The 21,080-nt window shown below is 33.9% G+C and overlaps 2 protein-coding genes across 2 annotated transcripts in view; both read left to right on the forward strand.

Moving 5' to 3' along the window:
- Nucleotides 1-20,296, forward strand: part of LOC128858409 (uncharacterized) — a 123,870-nt gene extending 103,574 nt beyond the window's left edge. The window contains exons 4-5 of the mRNA XM_054094668.1: nt 10,926-11,071; nt 19,164-20,296. Coding sequence (XP_053950643.1) covers nt 10,926-11,071; nt 19,164-19,598 — 581 coding nt within the window. The 3' untranslated portion in view covers nt 19,599-20,296. The remainder of the gene's footprint in view (nt 1-10,925; nt 11,072-19,163) is intronic.
- Nucleotides 12,367-17,447, forward strand: LOC128858410 (uncharacterized). The gene is made up of 2 exons (XM_054094670.1): nt 12,367-14,442; nt 14,509-17,447. The coding sequence occupies exons 1-2, from the start codon at nt 14,115-14,117 to the stop codon at nt 15,666-15,668; spliced, it is 1,488 nt and encodes a 495-aa protein (XP_053950645.1). The 5' UTR covers nt 12,367-14,114; the 3' UTR covers nt 15,669-17,447.
- Nucleotides 20,297-21,080: the final 784 nt, after the last annotated feature.

Below are 21,080 nucleotides of genomic sequence, written 5' to 3' on the forward strand. Positions count from 1 at the left end.
ATTTTGTTGGAAGATCGAATTTTCGAGGTTGGTGGGGGACTTTTCGACCATATAGTTCCATCTTTTCCTTTGTAAATTGCCATATTTTCTGTTGCGTCCTCAATATTTTCAGCGCCATCGTCTGAAAACTCATCTTCAATTTCCGAAGCAGAAAAAACATATTCTGATTCCGAATCAGAAGAAAAATCAGGAAGAACGAACTCTTCTTCATCTTCAACAGAGTTTTCTAAAGCCTGTGCAATTTGTGTATCACTAAGTTTAGTTTTCGCCATTTTCTATAAAAAAATATGTTTTTTTGAATTATTTTCGATATGAGAATCTCGGAATTATGAATTTTGTACTTACCAAGATAATCCAAACGAAATGACGAACGTTGTACCACTCAGCAATTATTGAAAATAAATACAAACATTTTCGAACGTACATAAACAATGTCTATACAATGATTAATATTCCGTTAGAGATTATCAAAACAGACGGTAGTTATATCAACCGTTATGAATTTTTTTTTATATTATTACACAAGTTACTGACACAATCAACGTATTCTTTTTTATTCGAACCAAATTTGCATTGACATAAATTTTTGCAATTGAAATAGCATAACAATAACCCAAAAATATGAAGGAGCTCATTAGGCACATATGTGTAAATGTGTAACATTTATATTAAAAATTTTTTTTGAGATTAAATATATTTATATTTTGAAAACTAATAACACTAAATTAATTAAGGAACTTATATTGAAGAATACCAAAAAGATGAAAGACTTTTTTTTAAAAGCCATGAAGAAACTGCAGTCATGATATAGATTTGAGCCTCAGAAGCTCACTTGTGTGCTTTAGGGTTAAGCAACACGTTGATACTAGTTTCTGACCGTAGGTAAATGTAGCTCAACTTGCAGATCCAAGAATATGAAGGAATATGATTTTTTTTTTCGTAAAATAATTTATAAATAGATAATCAAATGCTTCACAGCCTTTGTTCTTCCGGCTAAAATATATAAAAATATCGTACCCTAAATGAAAAATAAAAAATTGGAAGTCGGCTCAAGCAAAAGGAAAAAAAACCACCTTGGGCCTTGAAGTTTTTTCTTAGTCAGTTCAATACTATAAAAAAATTATACTTTTGACATATGACTATAAAAAAAAACTGTAAGTCGGAGTTTAGTAATTCTTTTTGATTTTATTGTTGGTTCTATTCTGGAATTTAGAAATACCATTAAATATTGCGTAGGTGATATGTTGCAAATTTGACTTTCTTCCGCTAAATCCCCTGTGTGTGTCCGCGCAATATTCGCAACATTTGTCAACAAATCAAAAAGTTTCGTCGTTTGTCGCGGGGTGTACGGTTCTGCTCCTCACCCTTTTGCAATATTCGCAACATTTTTAAAGATAAATATTTTTTAGTTAATTTATTAAAAAATATATGTACATATGCACTTATATTTCCTTGTATAAAAAAACCTTCGGAATCAAAGTTCCAAACTTTGCACAAAATTAAAATTTTTTTTTATTTCTAAAAATTGTCATCAAAATGCTTAAATTTTTAATGGGTATATTTAGAAAAGTTCTGGGTATGCGGTTTTATAGCCCATTCAATTTTAGTATAATAAAGTGTAAGTTTGAAGTTGCTAAAAAATCGCGCTGGTTTTTGACAACTTTTTTTTGTATACGATGTTCAAAATTTTTTTTCCATATAAAGCAAATGTTCGGACTATTTGAAAGTTTAAATGCGTTTGCCGAGAATGGGGTGTATCCAGAAGGGTTAAGTTATATTAACCTTAAAGTATCTTTTTTGTGTCCTTGAATATCGCCTGCGGTTAGCTATGTACATACATTGCGGAATTATGAAAAGGTATACCCAAGCCTTTCGAAACGAATCACACACTACAATGACCATTCTTCATGGAACGGTTGTTCAAAAAGCCATCTTGTTGTCTCTTGCGATATGCTGGTTTTTTAATTTTGTCGTCGAAAGGGTTAAATGGCATGGTAGCAGGCAACGCATGCCAAAAAAATTAAGGGAATCCTTTTCACACATAAATTTTTTTCACATATCTGTTTCGCTGGCTCTGTGCCTAATGAAATTGCGTAGCTGCTTGCTGCCACAGCGCAAGAGTGTCGGGTTACAAATTTTTTCGCATAACAAGAAATGTATGTATGAGTTCGCCGCCAAGACGGTTTCACAATTTCGATTGTGCTACTTTTGAACTGTCTCATAAACCTTCGAAAAACATTTTATGATTTTATAATGCACCATAAACACGTTGTGAGTAGGGATGGGATGTGGGCACAAGGCACATAAATGCTTTCTTCGGAATTTTTGCTTTGTACCTAATGATAAACTGGCACCCAGTTTCCATGCAGGTAATTTGAGCAAATTTTTGCTGCAATACTGTTTTCTGAGCCGTATTGAACCCTATTCGATATTTACATATTTGCATATGTATTTTTTTCATCTTTTTCGTTTTTTTTTTTGCGATCTCACTCGGTGTGTGTACATAAATTTGCCAATTTAATTTCTTAATTAAATGTCCCTCGCAAATGAGTTGACGACAACATAACACATACTACAAAGTGCATACTATTGTATATGTATACGTATGTACATACATATAACAACATCTTTCCATTGCTGATCGTCGGCGTGAAGTCCTTTTCCAGCATTTTTTCCACAATTTTATATATAGTTTTGTTTCTTCACGCATTCAACATACCAACCCATATCGCATTTGCATAAAATCACAGTGTAATAATAATAACAACAATAAAATAAAAGAATGTGGCATGCAACACAACTGAAACCGGTATAATGAGCGCTAAAAATCTTCAAAAAAATGAAGCCTTCTAAGGCAAGGCGGCGGCGCACACGAAGCAAACGAAATCAAGTTTCTTCACAGCGGCGAAAAAATGCAAAGGATGCGAAGCCTTTTTTTAATATTTTCCTTTTTTTTTGTTTTTTATATTTATATTTGCCTCTCTAGCTGGTGACACAAGGGGCAGGAGAAAAGAAAGACGAGTTGTAGTGATTTTATAAGAAATAAAGAATAAGAAAATATAATATAAAAAAAACAACAAAAAAAGCAAAGTAAAAAGTAAAAAACAACAACACAAAAATGCGAATGCCATTGCGAATGCGAAATGGTCGTAATTCATTTCTCAGCGACCACCTTGCTTCCACGGCAAAGGCAATGGCAACGGCAAAGGCAATGGCAACGGCAAAGGCAATGGCAATGGCCCAGCGACCAACCAGCACAGCAAAGCAATCGGCGCAAAGGAAACGCATGCGCGCCTGTTATTGTTGCCTGCCTGTTAGTGCTGATACGAGCGCTGGTAGTTTGTGGCCTGCTCGCGCCAGTTTTGCCAGTTTTGCCTGCTCGCATTGCTCCTTGCTGCTAAGCTGCTGTATTTAGTTTTGTTGCTTATCATTTGTTATTGTACACACATGGATACATACAAACATTCATATGAATTTAGGTGGTTTTCTTCGTTCAACTTATCTTTTGACTGTTGCCTTCTTACCGCCTCATCTACCCTCAACTAACTGCCTGTGTATGACTATTGTTCTTCTTCCTTGTTGCTATTATATTCTGTTATTTTCAGTGATCTTTTAATACCTTGTACTAGTTGTTGTATTTTGTTGTTTCGAACCTTTTAAGGAGCTCGGCGACATTGTCGAAACGGACACCAATGATGTGACCGAACGATTACTGTTGCCGTTCATATCGAGGACATTGGTGAACAGTAGTTCGAAAAGGAAAAAAGTAGTATCAATGAAGAAATATTTGCTTAAAACTAAACCTACGTATAAGAAGTTTTGCCTCAACCACTGGACAGCATTTCTAACTATAAATCATTAAGGTATTCCGGCTATTGAATGCACTGATGCCACTTATCGAACCACGTGATAAGTTCATATGGAGTCTTCGGTTACTACGAACTTCTCGGGGATATGTTTAAAGTTGCCTTGTTGTTGAAGGGATCAAATATCTTGGTATTATTTTTTCTTGGAATTTTTCTTTTAGTACTCATATCGATAGTATGTATTTAAATCTTATTCTACTTTGGGCTTCGTCAGGTGAAATTCCATAAAATGTTCAGATCCCAGTCAACATTGATACGGCAAATTTTACAATACCGACTTTTCGACGCTTTACCCAACTTCTTCGTATAACGAATGCTGTACATTTTGTTTCTATATGAAAGAAAACAGCCAACACCATCAGCAAAAAAAACATTGTTTTTAAATCAGCGCGATTTTTGAGTACTTCAAACTGGTAATTTATTATATAGAAAATCAGTGGACTGTAAAACTCGAAATTTTTCTAAAAAATCTGATTAAAAGTTTTGAAATTTTGATGAAACAATGTTGAATTGTTGTTTAAGTTGGATTTATATGAAATGAATTTATATTTTCATAAACAATTTATACATTGTGTAAAATAAGTACCCGGAATTTATAATTTAAAGTCTCCCTGGAATACCTGACACTTCAAATTTGGTTTTTTCATGTTGGTACACATGTCCTTGAATGCACAAGCCTTATTAGAACGGGATCTATTACTTAGTGTGTTTTATTCTGCAGTCAAAGTGAGTTGATCTTTTGTTTACTTGGCGAATTTTACTATGGATTTTTGCAAAAAGAGCATCGGAAGGAGGTCTCTGAAGACATGGTTTCCCGAGGTAATACGGACCCTACGTTCATGAAACGCATAATAACTGGTGATGAGACATGGGTCTACGAGTACGATATGCAAACCAGTCAGCAATCGTCTGAATGGCGCTTCGAGAACTAGCCGTATCCAAAAAAACCACGCCAAAGCCGGTCAAAAGTGAAGGTTATGCTCACGGTTTTCTTTGATTACCAAGGCGTGGTGCACTCTGAGTTCCTTCCAGAGGGCCAAACGGTTAATAAGGAATATTATTTATCCGTTTTAAGGCGTTTACGTGAAGCCATTCGCCGTAAACGGCCCGAATTGTGGAAGGACAATTCGTGGATTCTGCACGACGACAACGCGCCATCGCACCGAGCCTTGATTGTACGCGAATACAAGACCATAAACTTAATAAATACTATCGAACAGCCACCGTATTCGCCAGATCTCGCACCCTGTGACTTTTTTCTCTTCCCAAAACTAAAACTGCCACTTCGGGGAAGGCGTTTTGAGTCGATTGAAGACATTAAAAAAAATTCGCTAAAGGAGCTGAAGGCCATCCCGGCGCCGGCCTACCAGCGGGCCATGGATGACTGGGTTGTTCGTTGGAATATTTGTATCGGCTCAAAAGGAGCCTATTTTGAAGGCGGTCCAACAAATAATGATGAATAATATGAAAAAATGTGTTTTTTTTTAAATTCCGGGTACTTATTTTACACAATGTAAAATGACAAACAAAAGAAACAAATAAATTGTCTCGACTTGTCAATAAGTTCCTGTGCTATAATTATGAAACGCACTGTATGTGCCGTATGCAGCCCTTTGTCCTTGACTGCATATGTATTTATGTAGGTGGATATGCCAAGAGTTTGTAGCCAACGGAATTTGCAAGCCCTCATATCTTTTCAATTTTTGCTTTTCCATAATTCCTGAAACAGTAAGCCGAACAAACTCTTCCTTAAATTAGTTATCCAAAAAGTCTCTTTAGGTAACTTCTTTTCTTGCTATTTTTTATACTTAAAACACTGTGCGACTAGTGTGTTTTTAATGTTTTTTTTATTAGTTTCGCTCTCATCCGCTCCAAGTTTTTTCTTCAGTTTAGCTTTTTTTTTCTTGGTTTTCATTGCCAAATGTTGCACGCAAAAATCTGTTTAACCAAGTCAGACTTTCAAGGAATTTCGAGATAATTGGCTTTATTTTTATTTCTTATTGGACACTCGATGCTTCTGCTCATTGCCATTTTATTACAAGATTGCCTGGAATGCCATGAACTGTAAGCGGAAGAGTCAAAGGAAGGATGCGTGAGCAGGCAGAGGAAGGAATTTGTTAAGAAACAAATACTTCACACAAATGTTGAGAGAACATTATCGGCCCGTCAAAGAAGCAAACGAAAGGATTTTAAAGGAAATTCGGATGCAATGCTTGTTGTTATTTTCATCGAAAACTCATTTGTTTTTTTGCTGAGAACCTTTAGCCGATTCCAATAACCGATTTCGTTCGCACTTCACACGCATTTACAAGTAGACTGGGATTTGAACTTGGATGTGACTGCAATTGCTCTCATAGTATGCGAAAAGGTCTCTTACTGTTATTACTTTACTTAACGAGCAATTAGTCGCGGTTGTGCCCTTCTGCACCACAGCCAACACCGACACCATCATCATATCAATAGCAGCAAATGCGACTGCTACAACAACTGCAACGAATCGACGGCAATGAAGCGGCGACTTGCTTAACATTGCATTGCTAATTAAAACTGTAAAAAGCAACAGCGTTGAGAAGACCACCGCCTGTTGGGGATTTAATATGAAATACATATGCATAAGTGTTGATGTACATGTGTATGTACATACATATTTGAACATACATTTGGTATATGGATCTGCTTAATAGTCATTTTGTAAATCCTCGGTTTTTTTATGAACGACTTCAATTCGAGCGCCTGCAGGCGTCTTTCTGCACAAACTTACAAAATTGCATACTTAAGTACACATGCAAAATCTATGAATAACTACGTATGTATGTATGCCATCTGAACTTTATGTTCGCTTCGCTGTCTCGCAATAATTTCTACGCCCATTTCCGGTCGCTGGAATATGTGCGAATGCAAATGCAGTCTGTGTACTAATGCAACGGACTGCCACAAAAATAGTAGCATACAGTGTAAGGTTTTCATATAAGTTTTGCTCAATTATACTGTCACTCTAAAATTTGTCTTCATGGGACAATTAAATTTTTTGAATTCGATTTTAAGCTACAAAAATATATCGCCGCCGCTGGAAAAACGTCATAGCTAGAGAACGATCGACCTCGCCAAAATTGCAGTTAGGCTTCGGTTTGGCTTCGGCCAGAAAAGAGAATTGGCCGAAGATTTCGGTAAATTTTATTGTGCAAAAATTGTATAAACTTTAAGTTGTTGTAACATTTTTTGAATACTGGTATTAAAAAAACATTTGTTTTTAAATTGCTTTGAAATATTATCTTGGACCCCCATCGAGTGGGGCTCGTGAGCGATTGTTCAGTATTTCAAGCGAGCTGAAACTAATGTAATGGAGAATTTGTGCTTTTTTATTAAAAATGTATTTTAAAAAATTAATTGCTTGCTTAGAGCTTGGCCTTTTTAAATGTTCAGTTCGTTTTCAGTCGAAATTGGCCGATTGTGGGTTTGGTTCAGTTCGCCTCAAAAATCGTTGTTCGGTCCTTTTCTAGACACAACCGAAATAGAAATTGGTTTTAAATATACTTTCTTATTTCGTCCCCTTAGTATTAAAATAGCCTATACATTTTTTGATGTTTTGAGAAAATGAATTTCAAACTTTTTGTCGAAAGTAGCTCTCACTCATATCTCGTTATGTCTGTAAATATTTATTATTTTTTGACTGACGTTTTGACCCACTTTGTGGAACTAGAATTTGATACAACTTTGACCACATATAAAATCGACGATGGAGAATCCAAAAATTCAATAAAAAAATAATAGCCTATGAGCACATAGGCTATTGCTGTACTAAGGGAACGATTTAATAGTGAAAATGATTCCATTAGTAATAAAATAAAAAAGAAAAAACAATATAACAATTCTTTGACGTGTACATATCTGATATAGTAACTTAAGGTATGTCGAAAAACGCTCGGTGCAACAAAACTTAAAAACGGAGGAGAAGTCTTCTGACTACGATTTTTGTGGGGCGGAATCTGTGTAATATGGTTTGAACTTGCAGTGGTAAAATCAGAACTTGAATGGACGGCGGTTCCCTCGTATTATTTGATTCAACACGAATATTAAGATTTCAGTAATTTGAAGATTTCAGTAACATTGAATACAAAAAAAGCGGTTCCTACTTCGAAGTATTGCAGCTTTTCGCTGCTTTTTTTCCAATAAAAAGAGCATTTTAATTATTTTTCATAAGCTTCATAAGATATTTCCAATCTCGAAAATCCCGAGATTGTTGGCAAATAATCATGTCATTTTGTTGCTTGAAAAGTACGGAGATCCCGGCATTTAGATCACAGATAGGTTCGCAGAAATTACCATAAGCTCTTCTTTTGTGCTGTGTAAAAAAATCACGGTAATATCTATCAGCAGTAACTCATTAGATAAAAATGTAGTAAGCAAATTGAAAGCATTGTGACCATTTTTGATCGAATTTTTTATATTTCGGGTTACGTTATTTAAGTTATACTTCCAGCACTACTGCTACTGAAAGTGACGTTTGGTTTTCTTTGTAATTATTTTTTTTTTTTAATTTTGACACTAGCCTTCATGAAAACGAAATACTGTGCGGTACTGCGTTTTAATGTGTGAATGAATTTAAAACGTTTAAATACTTTCACACATTTTGCAAATCAGTTGTTATTATTACTGCTTCTGCTGTTGTTGTTATTGTTTCAGGGTCTCACCAGCGCAGATCAAGCAGTTCTCAAATTCCGTCATTGAACAAGCAAACAGATGTGGCTTTTGTTTCACATTGTTGTTATTATTGTTGTAACAATAATTTTCGCGGCAGTTATTGTAAAATGCCTACAGTGATTCCACAGAAATACATGCGTGTACATACACACATGTATCTGACTGGCGAACTTATAACCTCGGCTAATAATAAATATCGTAGCAACGTCATCATCGCCTTTGATGATTGGGATTGGATTGGATCGAAATGCATCGATTGCATGTTTGATTGAAGTGCATGCACAGAGGGGGGTGATTGATAATGATCCGCGCAGCTGCATTTTTGACTAATGCGTGCGCGTGAATGCCTAATGCCGGTAGTGAATGAGTGAGCAGTAGTATGGCAGGGGTACTGGCAGGGTCATCGATAGCTGTGAATTGCATTTGAAATGCTATCATTCGAGCGCGCGAAATATTTGAATAGCGAGCGTGCACTCATGCAAGGTTCCATTTGGCAGTTTGGTGGTAATTAGATCAGTTTGGTGTTTTCCAAACCCATCCGTTCTGCGGCAGATGAGTTGAAAAGTTGCAGAGTTCTAGGAAAATAAAGGCAGCGTTTATGGGCGAATATGTGCCGAATTAAGCTAAAATGTTTGCCTCTTATTCTAAGGGTCATTTGGGTACTCAAAAGGGCACGATGTGCTATATTCGGCTGTGTGTTGTTGGGAAATTTCACAATTAATTTATTGATATGAAAAAAAAGTAGAAAGTAAAGTGGTTGCGCATTTTGAAGTACTTTGATGGGTTTAATATGTGGTTATTTATGAATATTTTCTACTCTCACTTACTTTCACTTGTAGTATTCATTTAATCTTAATCAGAACTGGTTAATCAGAATTTATTTTCCCTGACGTTATAAATATACTTTGAACGACCATTTAATTGTTATTTAATCTAACCAAATGGGTAGCGCTTTCACCCTCTTGTTATTTCTTAGTTATTATATTGGCTTATTATCATTTTGTTCACATAACGTTTGTTTGGCACATATTGACCATGCAGTCGCTTTAGCGATTTTTTATTTTTTTTTTTTTCAAATATTGCAATTCTCTATTTTTACGGGTTTTAGTGTATTTCTAACGAACTTCCCCATAGTGAATTCTCTCTTTTCAGAAGGTTTTTTATATACACACATACAATTTTTACCGAAATTGGTCTCTATAATGAATTTTCACAGGCAGAAAAAATGCTTAAATTGCGAAAACGTGGTCGCTGAATGAACTGATAAAAGGCTAAAGTTGTGTAAATTGTGAGATCTACTACATATTTTCAAGTTTTTCTGATTCCTTCTATAGCGAAATGGATGGTGGCGGCAAAGTAATCTATGGTATTTCTTTACACAGAAAAATTATCTGTTATGAACTTCTCTGTTATGTACTGCACTGCTAGAACTTCGCTGTTATGAATTGCTCTGTTATGAGCTTCTCTGGTTTAAACTTCTCTTTTATGATTTTGAACACTATAACGAATATAGAAAAGTTTGACCCAAAGGTTCTGAATGATAAAAGGAATCGTCTGTCGGTCCGTGTACACCATCGGACAATAATCCATACTCAGTTTCATAAACAGTAAATAAACAGTAAAAACTACAGAATTAAATTAAAAAACTGTATTCAAAAAATGAAAAAAAAAAACAAATAAAAAAAAAATGAAAAAAAAAAATGAAAAAGAAAACAAAAAATTTAATAAAAACAAATAAAAAAGTAAATTAAGAAGAAAAAAACGGCAATTTTGTAACTAGTACGAAAAAAAACAGTAAAATCGGTTTAATGTATAATTTCCAGAAATCAAATACAAAATTGCAAAAATATTTTTGAAAAAGACGTGGTATCGCCCACTTTTAAGTGATGTGAATCTTTTCGGGTATGATTTCGAAAATAAATTATTTGGGACAATATTCAGGTCCATGTAAAAAAATATGCAAACCTATCCGTTTACCTGTCTGCGAAACACAACAAAAAATTGAGGTAAAATTTGTGAGATTTTAACGAAATCTGATGTACATATATGTACATACACATATACGTACGTAAATTACTCTTGGCAAAGAGAATATTGCTATTTGAAACAGGCGAACTTGTATAAGATATTTGTAAGAGATAATAACAGAAATTAAAAAAATTGCAATGAAATATAGAAGAAAATAAAGAATAAAAATAAATAAAATTAATTGATAAAATTACTTATATATTATTGCACTAAAAACATATGCTGGGCTTAGTTCCGCCCGAACTTTGACACTTCTCTGCTTGGCTTTTAATCATTTATTTATTAAAAAATTATAAACAAAAATTAATTATCTTTCTCTCTTTCTTTTAGAACATTATTTTTCAATATATTCGGCCAGTACTATTGCCGCCGCGAGTATCGCCGCTGCCCTGAGCGGTTTGAATTGGCATTTACGCACTGGACTAAAATTGCGTCATCTATTAAATTTGTTGACCGATTTGACCAGCATTGAACAGGTAAGATTTGCATAGCAATTTAAGTGAGCAGTTTAAATTTTAAGTTCATCGGTACAAAAATGTGTTTCGAACAAAGAGCTAATATCAAATTTGTTTTAAAATTGGTTAAACCTTTACCGAAACATTTGAATGGATGAAAAGAGTTTATGACGATGATTGTCTAACTCGTGCCAGAGTTCACGAGTGGCTTACACGTTTCAGAGATGGTTGTGAGGACATACCTATGTACATGATAATGAACATACCCAAAATCAGTAATCACCGAAAACTCCATTGAAATTGTTCGTAAATTTATCAAAAATGAACCGAAATTCATGGAATCGGGATGATCGCATTTTAACTGAACATTAGGGGCTTACGAAAGGTCTGTGCACGTTTCATTCCGCACAAGTTAACTGAGGGCAAAAAATTGCTTAGAATTCAACACTCGATTCGCCTCATTAAAGAGGCGAGAAAAGTCGAGGACTTCCTTTACAACATTGTAACTGGTGGTGGATGAAACGTGGTATTTCCAATACGAATCTGAAACTCAGCGTCAAAGTGCCGAATGGAAGAGAAACAGGGTAGAACAATTTGTCACATTTACAAGTAAATACCATATTTTAGTTTTCCGATTACTGACTGCCTGCAAAATGCATCAATTGAGTATTAATATGGAATATTAGCTGCCAACACAAAAACTTCTACTAGAAATATACTATATTGTATCTTATTTGGGATGATTAATCCAAGAGGAATTTATTGCACAAAGCTGCATCAGTAATGACTCAAACTTATTTACGCTTCTCCATAAAAGTATGCAAATGAGCGATTCATAACAGCCCCTGCTTGGGAAAATTTTTGCTCTATGGCAGAGTGCCCATTGACCTTTACCTCTGTGTCTTCCGACGTCATCTTTTGCTAACAGTTTTATCCGATAATTGCTTTAGGTCAATAGTGATGTCTTCAAACACTGTCTGTAGAAGCCTAATCAGAGTCGTCAAAAAAAAACACATAAGAAAAAAAAACAAAAGAAAAAAAAAAAAAAAGAAAAAAGAAACAAAAGAAAAAAAAACAAAAAGAAAAAAACAAAGAAAAAAGAAGAAAGAAAAAGAAAAAAGAAGAAAGAAAAAAAAAAGAATAAAAAAGAAAAAAAAGAATTAAAAAGAAAGAAAAAAAAAAAAAAGGGAAAAAAAACAAGGAAAAAAAGAAAAAAAGAAGAAAAAAAAGAAAAAAAGACAAAAAGAAAAAAAAAAAAAAAAGAACCAAAAAAAAAAAAGAAAGAAAAAAAAGAAAACAAAAAAAAGTAAAAAAAGAACCAAAAAACACCAAAAAGAAAAAAAAACCAAAAAACACGAAAAAGGAAAAAAGCAAACAAAAAAAAAACAACAATTCAAATACGAAGTCGAATCGAATCGCTGTGACCTTCCCTACTAACTCGGTAGTAATAACTGATATAAATAAATAAGTAATACAGAATCGAATGCTGTATGCATATGCAGAATAACATATATCAATTTGGAGATTGGGATTCGCAACACACAACTTTTTTATGCTCTCTTTTAACAGCATTTACAATTACTTTGCGAAAGTTATTGCATATTCCAAGGGGCCATATTTGTTCTGATTTTCTGTGGACTTTTACTTTCTTTATTCAAAGGCTTTTTGAGAATATTCCTATTGAAATTTTCCAACGATTAATTTTCTAAAACATTTTAATTTTCTAGCGACTTCCTAAATGCCATTTAAATTTAACTTTCCAAAAAATAACCTCTAAACGCTCCTTTCGTGTGAGAGCTAATGAATTAAAATGTTCTACAAAAGTATTTCTCGCGAAATTTTACTCCATGTAGTCAAATTACATACTAGTTTCGATGTGAATTTTAACCCGTTTTCCAATTATTTCAAAATCACTTGGGCTAAAAATTTCAAACTTTATATGACCATACATTTTTTTGCAGAAAGATTTAAAGGTTTTACTATATGGAGGTTTAACTTCATCCTGAGTTGGAAATCACAATGATCATGAAATTGTTGCACGGTGTTATCATTACGTTGTATCAGTCTGGAGACACTCTCTATTATTCTTTATAGAGAAATCCGTCTTTATGTTTAATTCATTGTCCCCACAACTTGGGACAACCGGGGACAATCTGAACATCACTAGATTTGTGCTGTGAGAGTTCAACATGACCTCATAACCTGGAAGATTTTTTAAGGGGTTATACGCAGTTATGAAGCAAATAAAAGACGGGTTGTCAAGGATTTATCCTGAAGAAACTTCAGAATATTTTAATTTGAAAATTTTTGGTGGCTATAAAAGCATCCTTCAAGAACGTAACAAAATTTTTTATTTATGAAAATGTTGATTATAGAGCGCGCTGCAGGCGATTTCTGGAACCTCCTTTAAAAAAAGACGATTTACGGTGTACATCGTAACTCAGGATTGGATTATCTGAAATCAAAAAACCAAACAAATTTTGTTAATATATTAGATTATCTAGTAATTAATCGTTCGGCTAATCAAAATAGTGAATTTTCACAAAATGGCAGCTTTTAAAAGAAATGATTTCGATTTTTACGTTAAAATTTGGCCGTAAATTGATTATAAAATGGAAAATAACGTGGGGGGTAATTTTTCCCAAAAAAATTTTTTCCCAAATTTTTTTTTCCCAAAAAATAATTTTCCCAATATTTTTTTTCCCAAAAATATTTTTTCCCGCTTTATTGTTTTTTCCCGAATGCATGTTTTCCCAAAATAACTTTTTTCCAATAGATAGCTTTCCCGAACAAATACTACTGAAATTAATTTTTATTATTCTACTATTTGACATTTTTCGACGATTCCGACAATATGAGTGTATATAATAATCAAAAATCTTATACTTAAGTAATCGAAAAAGATTCGAAAAAGTTTTTCAATATACATTTTTCAATTCGGATAAAAAGACAAGGTAACGAATGTATCCAACTTCACTCATATAAACAAGTTTTTTCACGTCATTCTTTTCGTGTCAAAATTTCATGAGCTAAAATTTGCTGCCTAAAGTCAAAATTTCTAATTATGGCGAAATTAATTGAATGCAAAAAATCATTTCTTTTGCACATTAACGGATATTTGTACTACAAACACTCAGGTAGAATAGGAGAAACTGCGTATTGGAATTGCCGAAGAAAACCTGAGTGTAATGCTAGAGTGACAACATACGGAGGACCACACAATATCAGAGTTCTGAAGGGACTTGATGAATCGAAACACATCCTTCATGCACCAAACCCCGAAGAAGTCGAAGCGTTAAGAGTCATGAATAGGATCAAACGTAAAGCTACAGAAAATTCTGAAGCTCCTCCAGCTCAAATATTACGAACTGAATTGCGAAACGTTTCACCAGGTAAAAACAAAAAAACGAAATTGCATTCGATTCATAATTACAAAATATGATAACTCTCTCTTTTAGCGGTATTAGCGGAAATGCCAAACAGAATTAATTCCCGAAAAAGTCTTAGTCGTGAAAGATTAAAAGATTTTCCCTCGAACCCGCGAACGCTGAGAGAATTGCAGGATATTCCAGGCTTTTATCAAAATTCATTGAATGGAGATAAATTTCTAATTTACGACTCCTATGAAAATGACGAAGACTCAGAATTTGGGAGAATACTCGTGTTCGCGACGCCTGAAAATTTAAGGCAATTATTCAGGAGCATATTGTGGTTTGCCGACGGAACATTTAAAACTGCGCCAAGTATATTTTTCCAAGTTTTCGCAATTCTCGGAGCAGTTACACAACCGGATTCAAGAGGAAAACCACAAACTATTGGTTTACCTTTTGTCTACGCATTATTAGAAAACAAAGAGCAGAAAGTATACGAAAAAGTATTCTCGGTTGTTTTGCAAGAGGCAGAACGTCTAGGTATCGATATTTCTCTTCCGATTAAAGTGATGACAGATTTTGAGTTGGCTATCATCAATGCTGTAAAAATCGTAATGGGCGAAGACAAGGCACGCTGCTGTTTTTTCCACCTCTGTCAAAACATGTACCGCCATATCCAAAGTGAAGGACTTCAGAAAATGTATTGCGATCCTGAAGATCGATCGGTCAAAGTAGCCACTCATATGATATGTGCCCTTGCTTTCGTCCCACATCAAAACATCGCCCGAGAATTCGAAACCTTAAAAAATGAAATACCGGAGGAAATGCGACCAATTTCAAAATACTTTGACGCTACGTACGTCCGAGGAAAACCTGCAAAAGGCCGACGTAAACAGGTGCATCCTCGCTATGCTCCAGATTTGTGGTGTCAATATGATGCAGTCATTCAACAAACTGCGAGAACGAATAATATATCCGAAGGATGGCACAACAGGCTTCAAGTTGTTATAGGGAAAGATCACCCCAGCTTCTACATTTTTCTTTCCGAGTTGCAGAAAGAGCAATCGGACACAGAAATAATGATGCGACAATTGCAATCAGGACAGCAAGTTAAGAAAAATAAATATTCCAAGAGGTTGAAACATGAACAGAGAATATTTAACATTGTTTCGAAATATCACGAATATGTTGATAACAATGATATTGTCACATACTTGAAAACTCTAGGATACTATATTCGCATGTGATTGTATACATACAAATTCATAAATAAACTGAAATCTTGTTTCAAATAATAAAAAATGTACTCGCCCATTCATTGCAAATGTATATGCGATATTTTACAGACGAACGATATTTTGGGAAAAATATTTTATGGGAAAATTTATTTGGAAATTTTTAGTTTGGGAAAAATGGCATTGGGAAAATTATTTTTTTGGAAAAAAAAATTTGGGAAAAAATATTTTATGGGAAAATTTATTGGGAAATTTTTATTTTGGGAAAAAATGGCATTGGGAAAATTATTTATTGGGAAAAAAAAATTTGGGAAAAAATTTTTTTGGGAAAGTGATTTTGGGAAAATTGTACCCCAACCGGAAAATAAGTATCAGATTTACAAAAGGAACGATTAATTACTAGAAAATGTATCTTTAAAGATTGAGTTAAAACGGTTGACCGATCAAACAAGCCGTTTTCGAGATATCGTGTACACCGACTTGAAAAATGCCGTTTTGAAAAAAACACGTTTAAAGTTTCAATACCTACCTTAAAACGTGCCGAGGCATCTCTACATATTTAGGTATAACTCCGAAAGTATTGCTTAGATCTACTTCAAATTTCGTGCGTATACTTTTGAATATATGTACATTACAAAAATGCAATAAAAAAAAATCGATTTTTTTGAAAGTCATAACTGCGTATAACCCCTTAAACGGCTTAGGCTCCCATTGCCTTTAAATGGGTCGCCATATTAAACTCGTATTTATTGACGAAATCATGCATCGATTTTTGTGGTATCGAGAGTTGATGTTCAATTTGTAGTGTAGAAAAATTTCATCGTATAAATCGGTGTGGACAATCCGCGGAGTGAATCACTCTAGGCGCTTCATAAATAAAAGGGGTAATTTAGTTAAAAACGGGGAAAACAAATGTTATGCAACTTTCTGGAAAAAAATCAAAGGGCACTTAAATGTTAAATTTAATCGGATTCATGTGACATTAGTGCCTCATTTCCATGCTATACTCAAACATGTTATCCTGTGCTGCCCCCAATTTATGTATTGTTAATTAATTTTTACGACTTTTCATTAATTTGCAAATGACCAATGCACAAGAAAGCGCGTAAAATCGTAAATGCAACCAAACAACAACGATGTTATTGTGCCGTAAATATCAAGCACACATACTAAACTACATACAAGCACATGTGTGTGTGTATATGCATGTAGGTATGTGACTGTTAAGGTTAAATATTTAAAAGTGCGATCGCGAACACTTCACTGCAATGCGGCGCTTTTGAAGTAATGACAGTTGTTTTGAGGCGTTTATTAAGCGAATGAGTCCTTTTATTTCACGATAATGATCAGATCATTTTAAAATAACATGCGTACTTGTGAGTATACAAACAAATAATAACATTGCTTCGCATGGAAGTGTCAGCGCAAGAACATAAATATACAAGTCTACCTATTTGTGTGCATATAATGGGTTATTATTGATGGAAATCAGCTTAAGCTTTGTACCACAAATACCACAATTGCGCACATGCACACATACTTATGTACCATATTTGTATAGCGAATGTTCGCTATTTTTTTTATATAGAAGAAAACAATCAACAGTTCCAGCAAAAAAAATTTTCGAAAATAAACGCGATTCTTAAGTTCCTTCAAATATATAACCTTGCATACTCGAAATTTTTTTATAAATTCGAATTAAAAAATTAAATTAAAATTTTTATAAATATTTGTTGATTTTTTTTTTTTGAACTTGCGCAAAGTTCGAAACTTGGATTTGTATGGTTTTGGTAGGCGAATGCGCTATATTTTCATAAAAAATTATTAAAATTAGATAATAAAAAAAAAAAATTGGCAAAACTTGTTAATAAGACCCAGTGCACTTCATTACCAGAATAGAGCCGTTTGGAACCACGACTTTGCTGTTGCAAAATATGTTGTATTGGGTTCATAAGCAAAACAAATCTTTTTGGCCATTTGCTCCGACTGCTCACCTTAGTTGTAGTGGTTCTGAAGAATGCAATGAATTTTCTCTTTTTCCCTTGTTTTTTAACATTGTTATGTACAACTGGCTACACGAAATAGCTATAACTTTTTTTGAAGCGAATATTTTTTAATTTGCGATAAATATTCAGAACTCTTTACTTCATCTAATAGTTATAGCACTTTTTTTTTAACAAAAAAAATTAAGATGCACCAAGAATAAGTTAAGATTAATTTATTAGCTAGAAGAAAAGTTCTATTAAAATATATTTTTTTTTAACATTTGAAATTATAATTTTTTCTTTTTTGTTTTTTTACCCCAGAGGTGAGTAGGAGTGTTGAAAAGTTTTATTAAACTGTTTTTTAAACATTTGTTTATAGCTATATCATTTTTTTGAAGATTGAACATTGTCATTTATGAATGAAAAATAATATCGTTCAAATGACTGTCACGACTGGCTTTAGAGTAGACCATTCGATCAACCCAATTTTTAAGCACATTTTCGATTGCTTGGCTTCAATTTCATGAATGGCAACTTCGATTTCGTGTTTTAAAGCATCAATCGTCTCTGAATGGTTCGCATAGCATTTGTCCTTAACGGCTCCCCACAAAAAATAGTCCAACGGGCTTAAATCACAGCTCTGAGGCGGCCAATTAATTTTCAAAAACGGTAGCCAAAAGTTCGAGTGTAACTTTGGCAGTGCGACAAGTTGCACCATCCTATTGAAACCAAATGCCATCCATGTCATCCTCTTCAATTTTTGGAAATAAAAACTCGTTGAGCATGTCACGGTAACGCTCGCCATTTACTGTAACCGCGGAAGAAGAAGAAGACTCACCACTTTGAAAATAGGTTTTCAATATTTCGTAAATGTCAAACCTTTAAGTAAATTATGAAAACATTTGACATGTCATTTGTGTTACCATTTTCAAAAAAATAGGTGATTCAAAAAGCAAACGCTATATGGCCCACCCTGTATCTGTAGTGTGCCCAATGATGGACCCTTCGACCTAAAACATCTTTTGTGTGCTACTACATGTTTTGGAAGTACCATTAACATTCGGTTATATTTAACTTAGATGTTCCCTGCCTTAGGCTGGAAATTCGGTGAAAGTCAAATTCTTTCAGTAAATTTCCCGTGTTTCGCACAAATTTCAAAATATCTGCCACAGAAGCATTCTTGATTTCATTCGGATTCATTTGATCTCGATGAAAGATGTGCAGTCTTGTCTTTGCCAAGGTAATAAAGTTGCACAATTTATGCCCTGTGCTTTCATAATCCTCCAGACAGAGTCTACACTCTGTCTCATTCCCAATGTGAATTTTTGCGAGATGGTATTTTAAGTAATAGTGACCAGCCAGAAAACCCACTATTCAATGAATAGCTTCCATTCAATTCAAATTAAGCTTAGCGGTTAAATTATGTTTAAGACTCTATGACAAACTACTTTTGTGAAGCAGTTGAAAATCAACTCCAATGAATAAATACTAAATAAATCTAAATATACATTGCCATTTTCAGGAATGCCTCTATGAGTGTATGTTAAAGATGGAAGCCATTTTCGAAGAGCACAGTCGCAATCTGCAGCCGTACAGCACCGAGGAACCATATCATCAACAACAACATCTGCAAACCACCGAGCAGGATCATCATTATCAGCAACACCATCATAACGAGCAACAACAACTGCCACAGGATTTGCATCATCACAATCATCGTCATCATCAGCAGCAGCAACAACAACACAGATTAAAGAATGCCGAACAACAGCAGCAACACAATAGCAAGCATCAGCCTCAAGCAATGATGGCCGAGCAACAGCAAAAACAGCAGCAGCAGCAGCAGCACGGCTATCATCATAGCACCAGCAGTAACAATAACGGTGTTATAAGCGTTGGTAATACATCCAATGTTAGCACCATTCTGCCTGATTTGACGCAAAGTTGTAAGTTCTAAGTATGAAATAGAAAAAAAGCAAGAATCTATAGCAATATGGCATTAATGGAATTGCCTCGCGACTTGAAAACCTCGTTCTTCATATTCTGACATATTTGAATGTTGAATATTATTTTGAATTTTAAGCTATCTCAGCATTCTTTTTGGAACGCAACATTTCTTAAAGCATTTTTCTTTAAAACAATACAGAATTCCAAACTGCTTATTGCATAGAAAATAGTTTTGAGCGAAGCCTACATTTAGGCGCATATGCAAAGGCTGTTCAGGCTGAAAAGGCTGTGCAAATTGAAAACACAGTTGTAGTTGTTACACGCTATACAAGAAAGGAAAAAGTCAGTTATTGTTTGTTAGGTACTCATGGTTTCCATATACAATACGTTTATTTTTTTTTGTGAAAGTTTTCCTTCTACTTGCAGGAAAGTATAAACTATTACTCGTTTATGCTGTTATTATTAACTCTTATCTACTTTAAAACTATCAAAAAGAAAAACACAAACAAAACACAAACAAAACATCAAACTCTTGTCAGTTTATTTACCTACATTTATACTTAGTTATATAAGTAAGTTAACCAAAATTTTCATATGGATTGAATGAATGATTTAGAATGTAAGCGGAAATGTACTAAATGAATTAGTATTGCGAATGAACACATACAGATACAAGTTAATACACAATAGACTACAATACATGCGTATTTTTATGCAGAATATGAATTACAAATAAATTTAAATCCAATTGTTACCTTTGACTTTACTCATTTGAAGACGCCGAGTACAAATATTTACTACACACATACATACATATACCATAGACAGAAATTGCTATAGTATCAGTAATTCTTTTTTTTTTTCAACTGCCAAACAATAAACCTAAAGTCGAATAAAATTTCTGGAAACTTGAAATAGAAAACACAAACCGAAATAGGTACGCAAATCATGCATACATACATACAAATGTGTTCTGAGTTGAGAATCGAAAGAGAGTTTGATATAACTAGTTATTATTATTAGGCAGATTAGCAAGTTAAGATTTTTTTCGCTTTGTACTAGACTTTTTTCATTGTTTAATTATATTTTAATAAGCCATTTGAATTTGTAAAAAAATCGCAACAGCGTAAGGAAACGAAAATAATAGACTGATTAAAACACACAAAACAAAAAAGCAATAAATCTTTGTAAATAAATACATGCACACACACAGCAGATGCAAAACTGTAAATTATAAATAAATATCCTATAGAAATGCGGGTACATACAAGGCTTTAGATATATATGCATACATACATATATCCCATATATGTATGTGGATGGGACTATGAGTGCGCACACATTAGGTAAATTTTTGCTTCATACATACATACGGCTACATATGCATGTGGAAAATCATAGCGAAACAGGAAATTAAAAAAGCATTTTCTCTACCGAAAATTGGTTCTCCCTTGGCTTAGAAAAGTAAAACAAAAACAAAAAAAATTACGTA

Source organism: Anastrepha ludens, chromosome 3 (genome assembly GCF_028408465.1).
Source record: "Anastrepha ludens isolate Willacy chromosome 3, idAnaLude1.1, whole genome shotgun sequence".
Taxonomy (NCBI): Eukaryota; Metazoa; Arthropoda; class Insecta; order Diptera; family Tephritidae; genus Anastrepha; species Anastrepha ludens.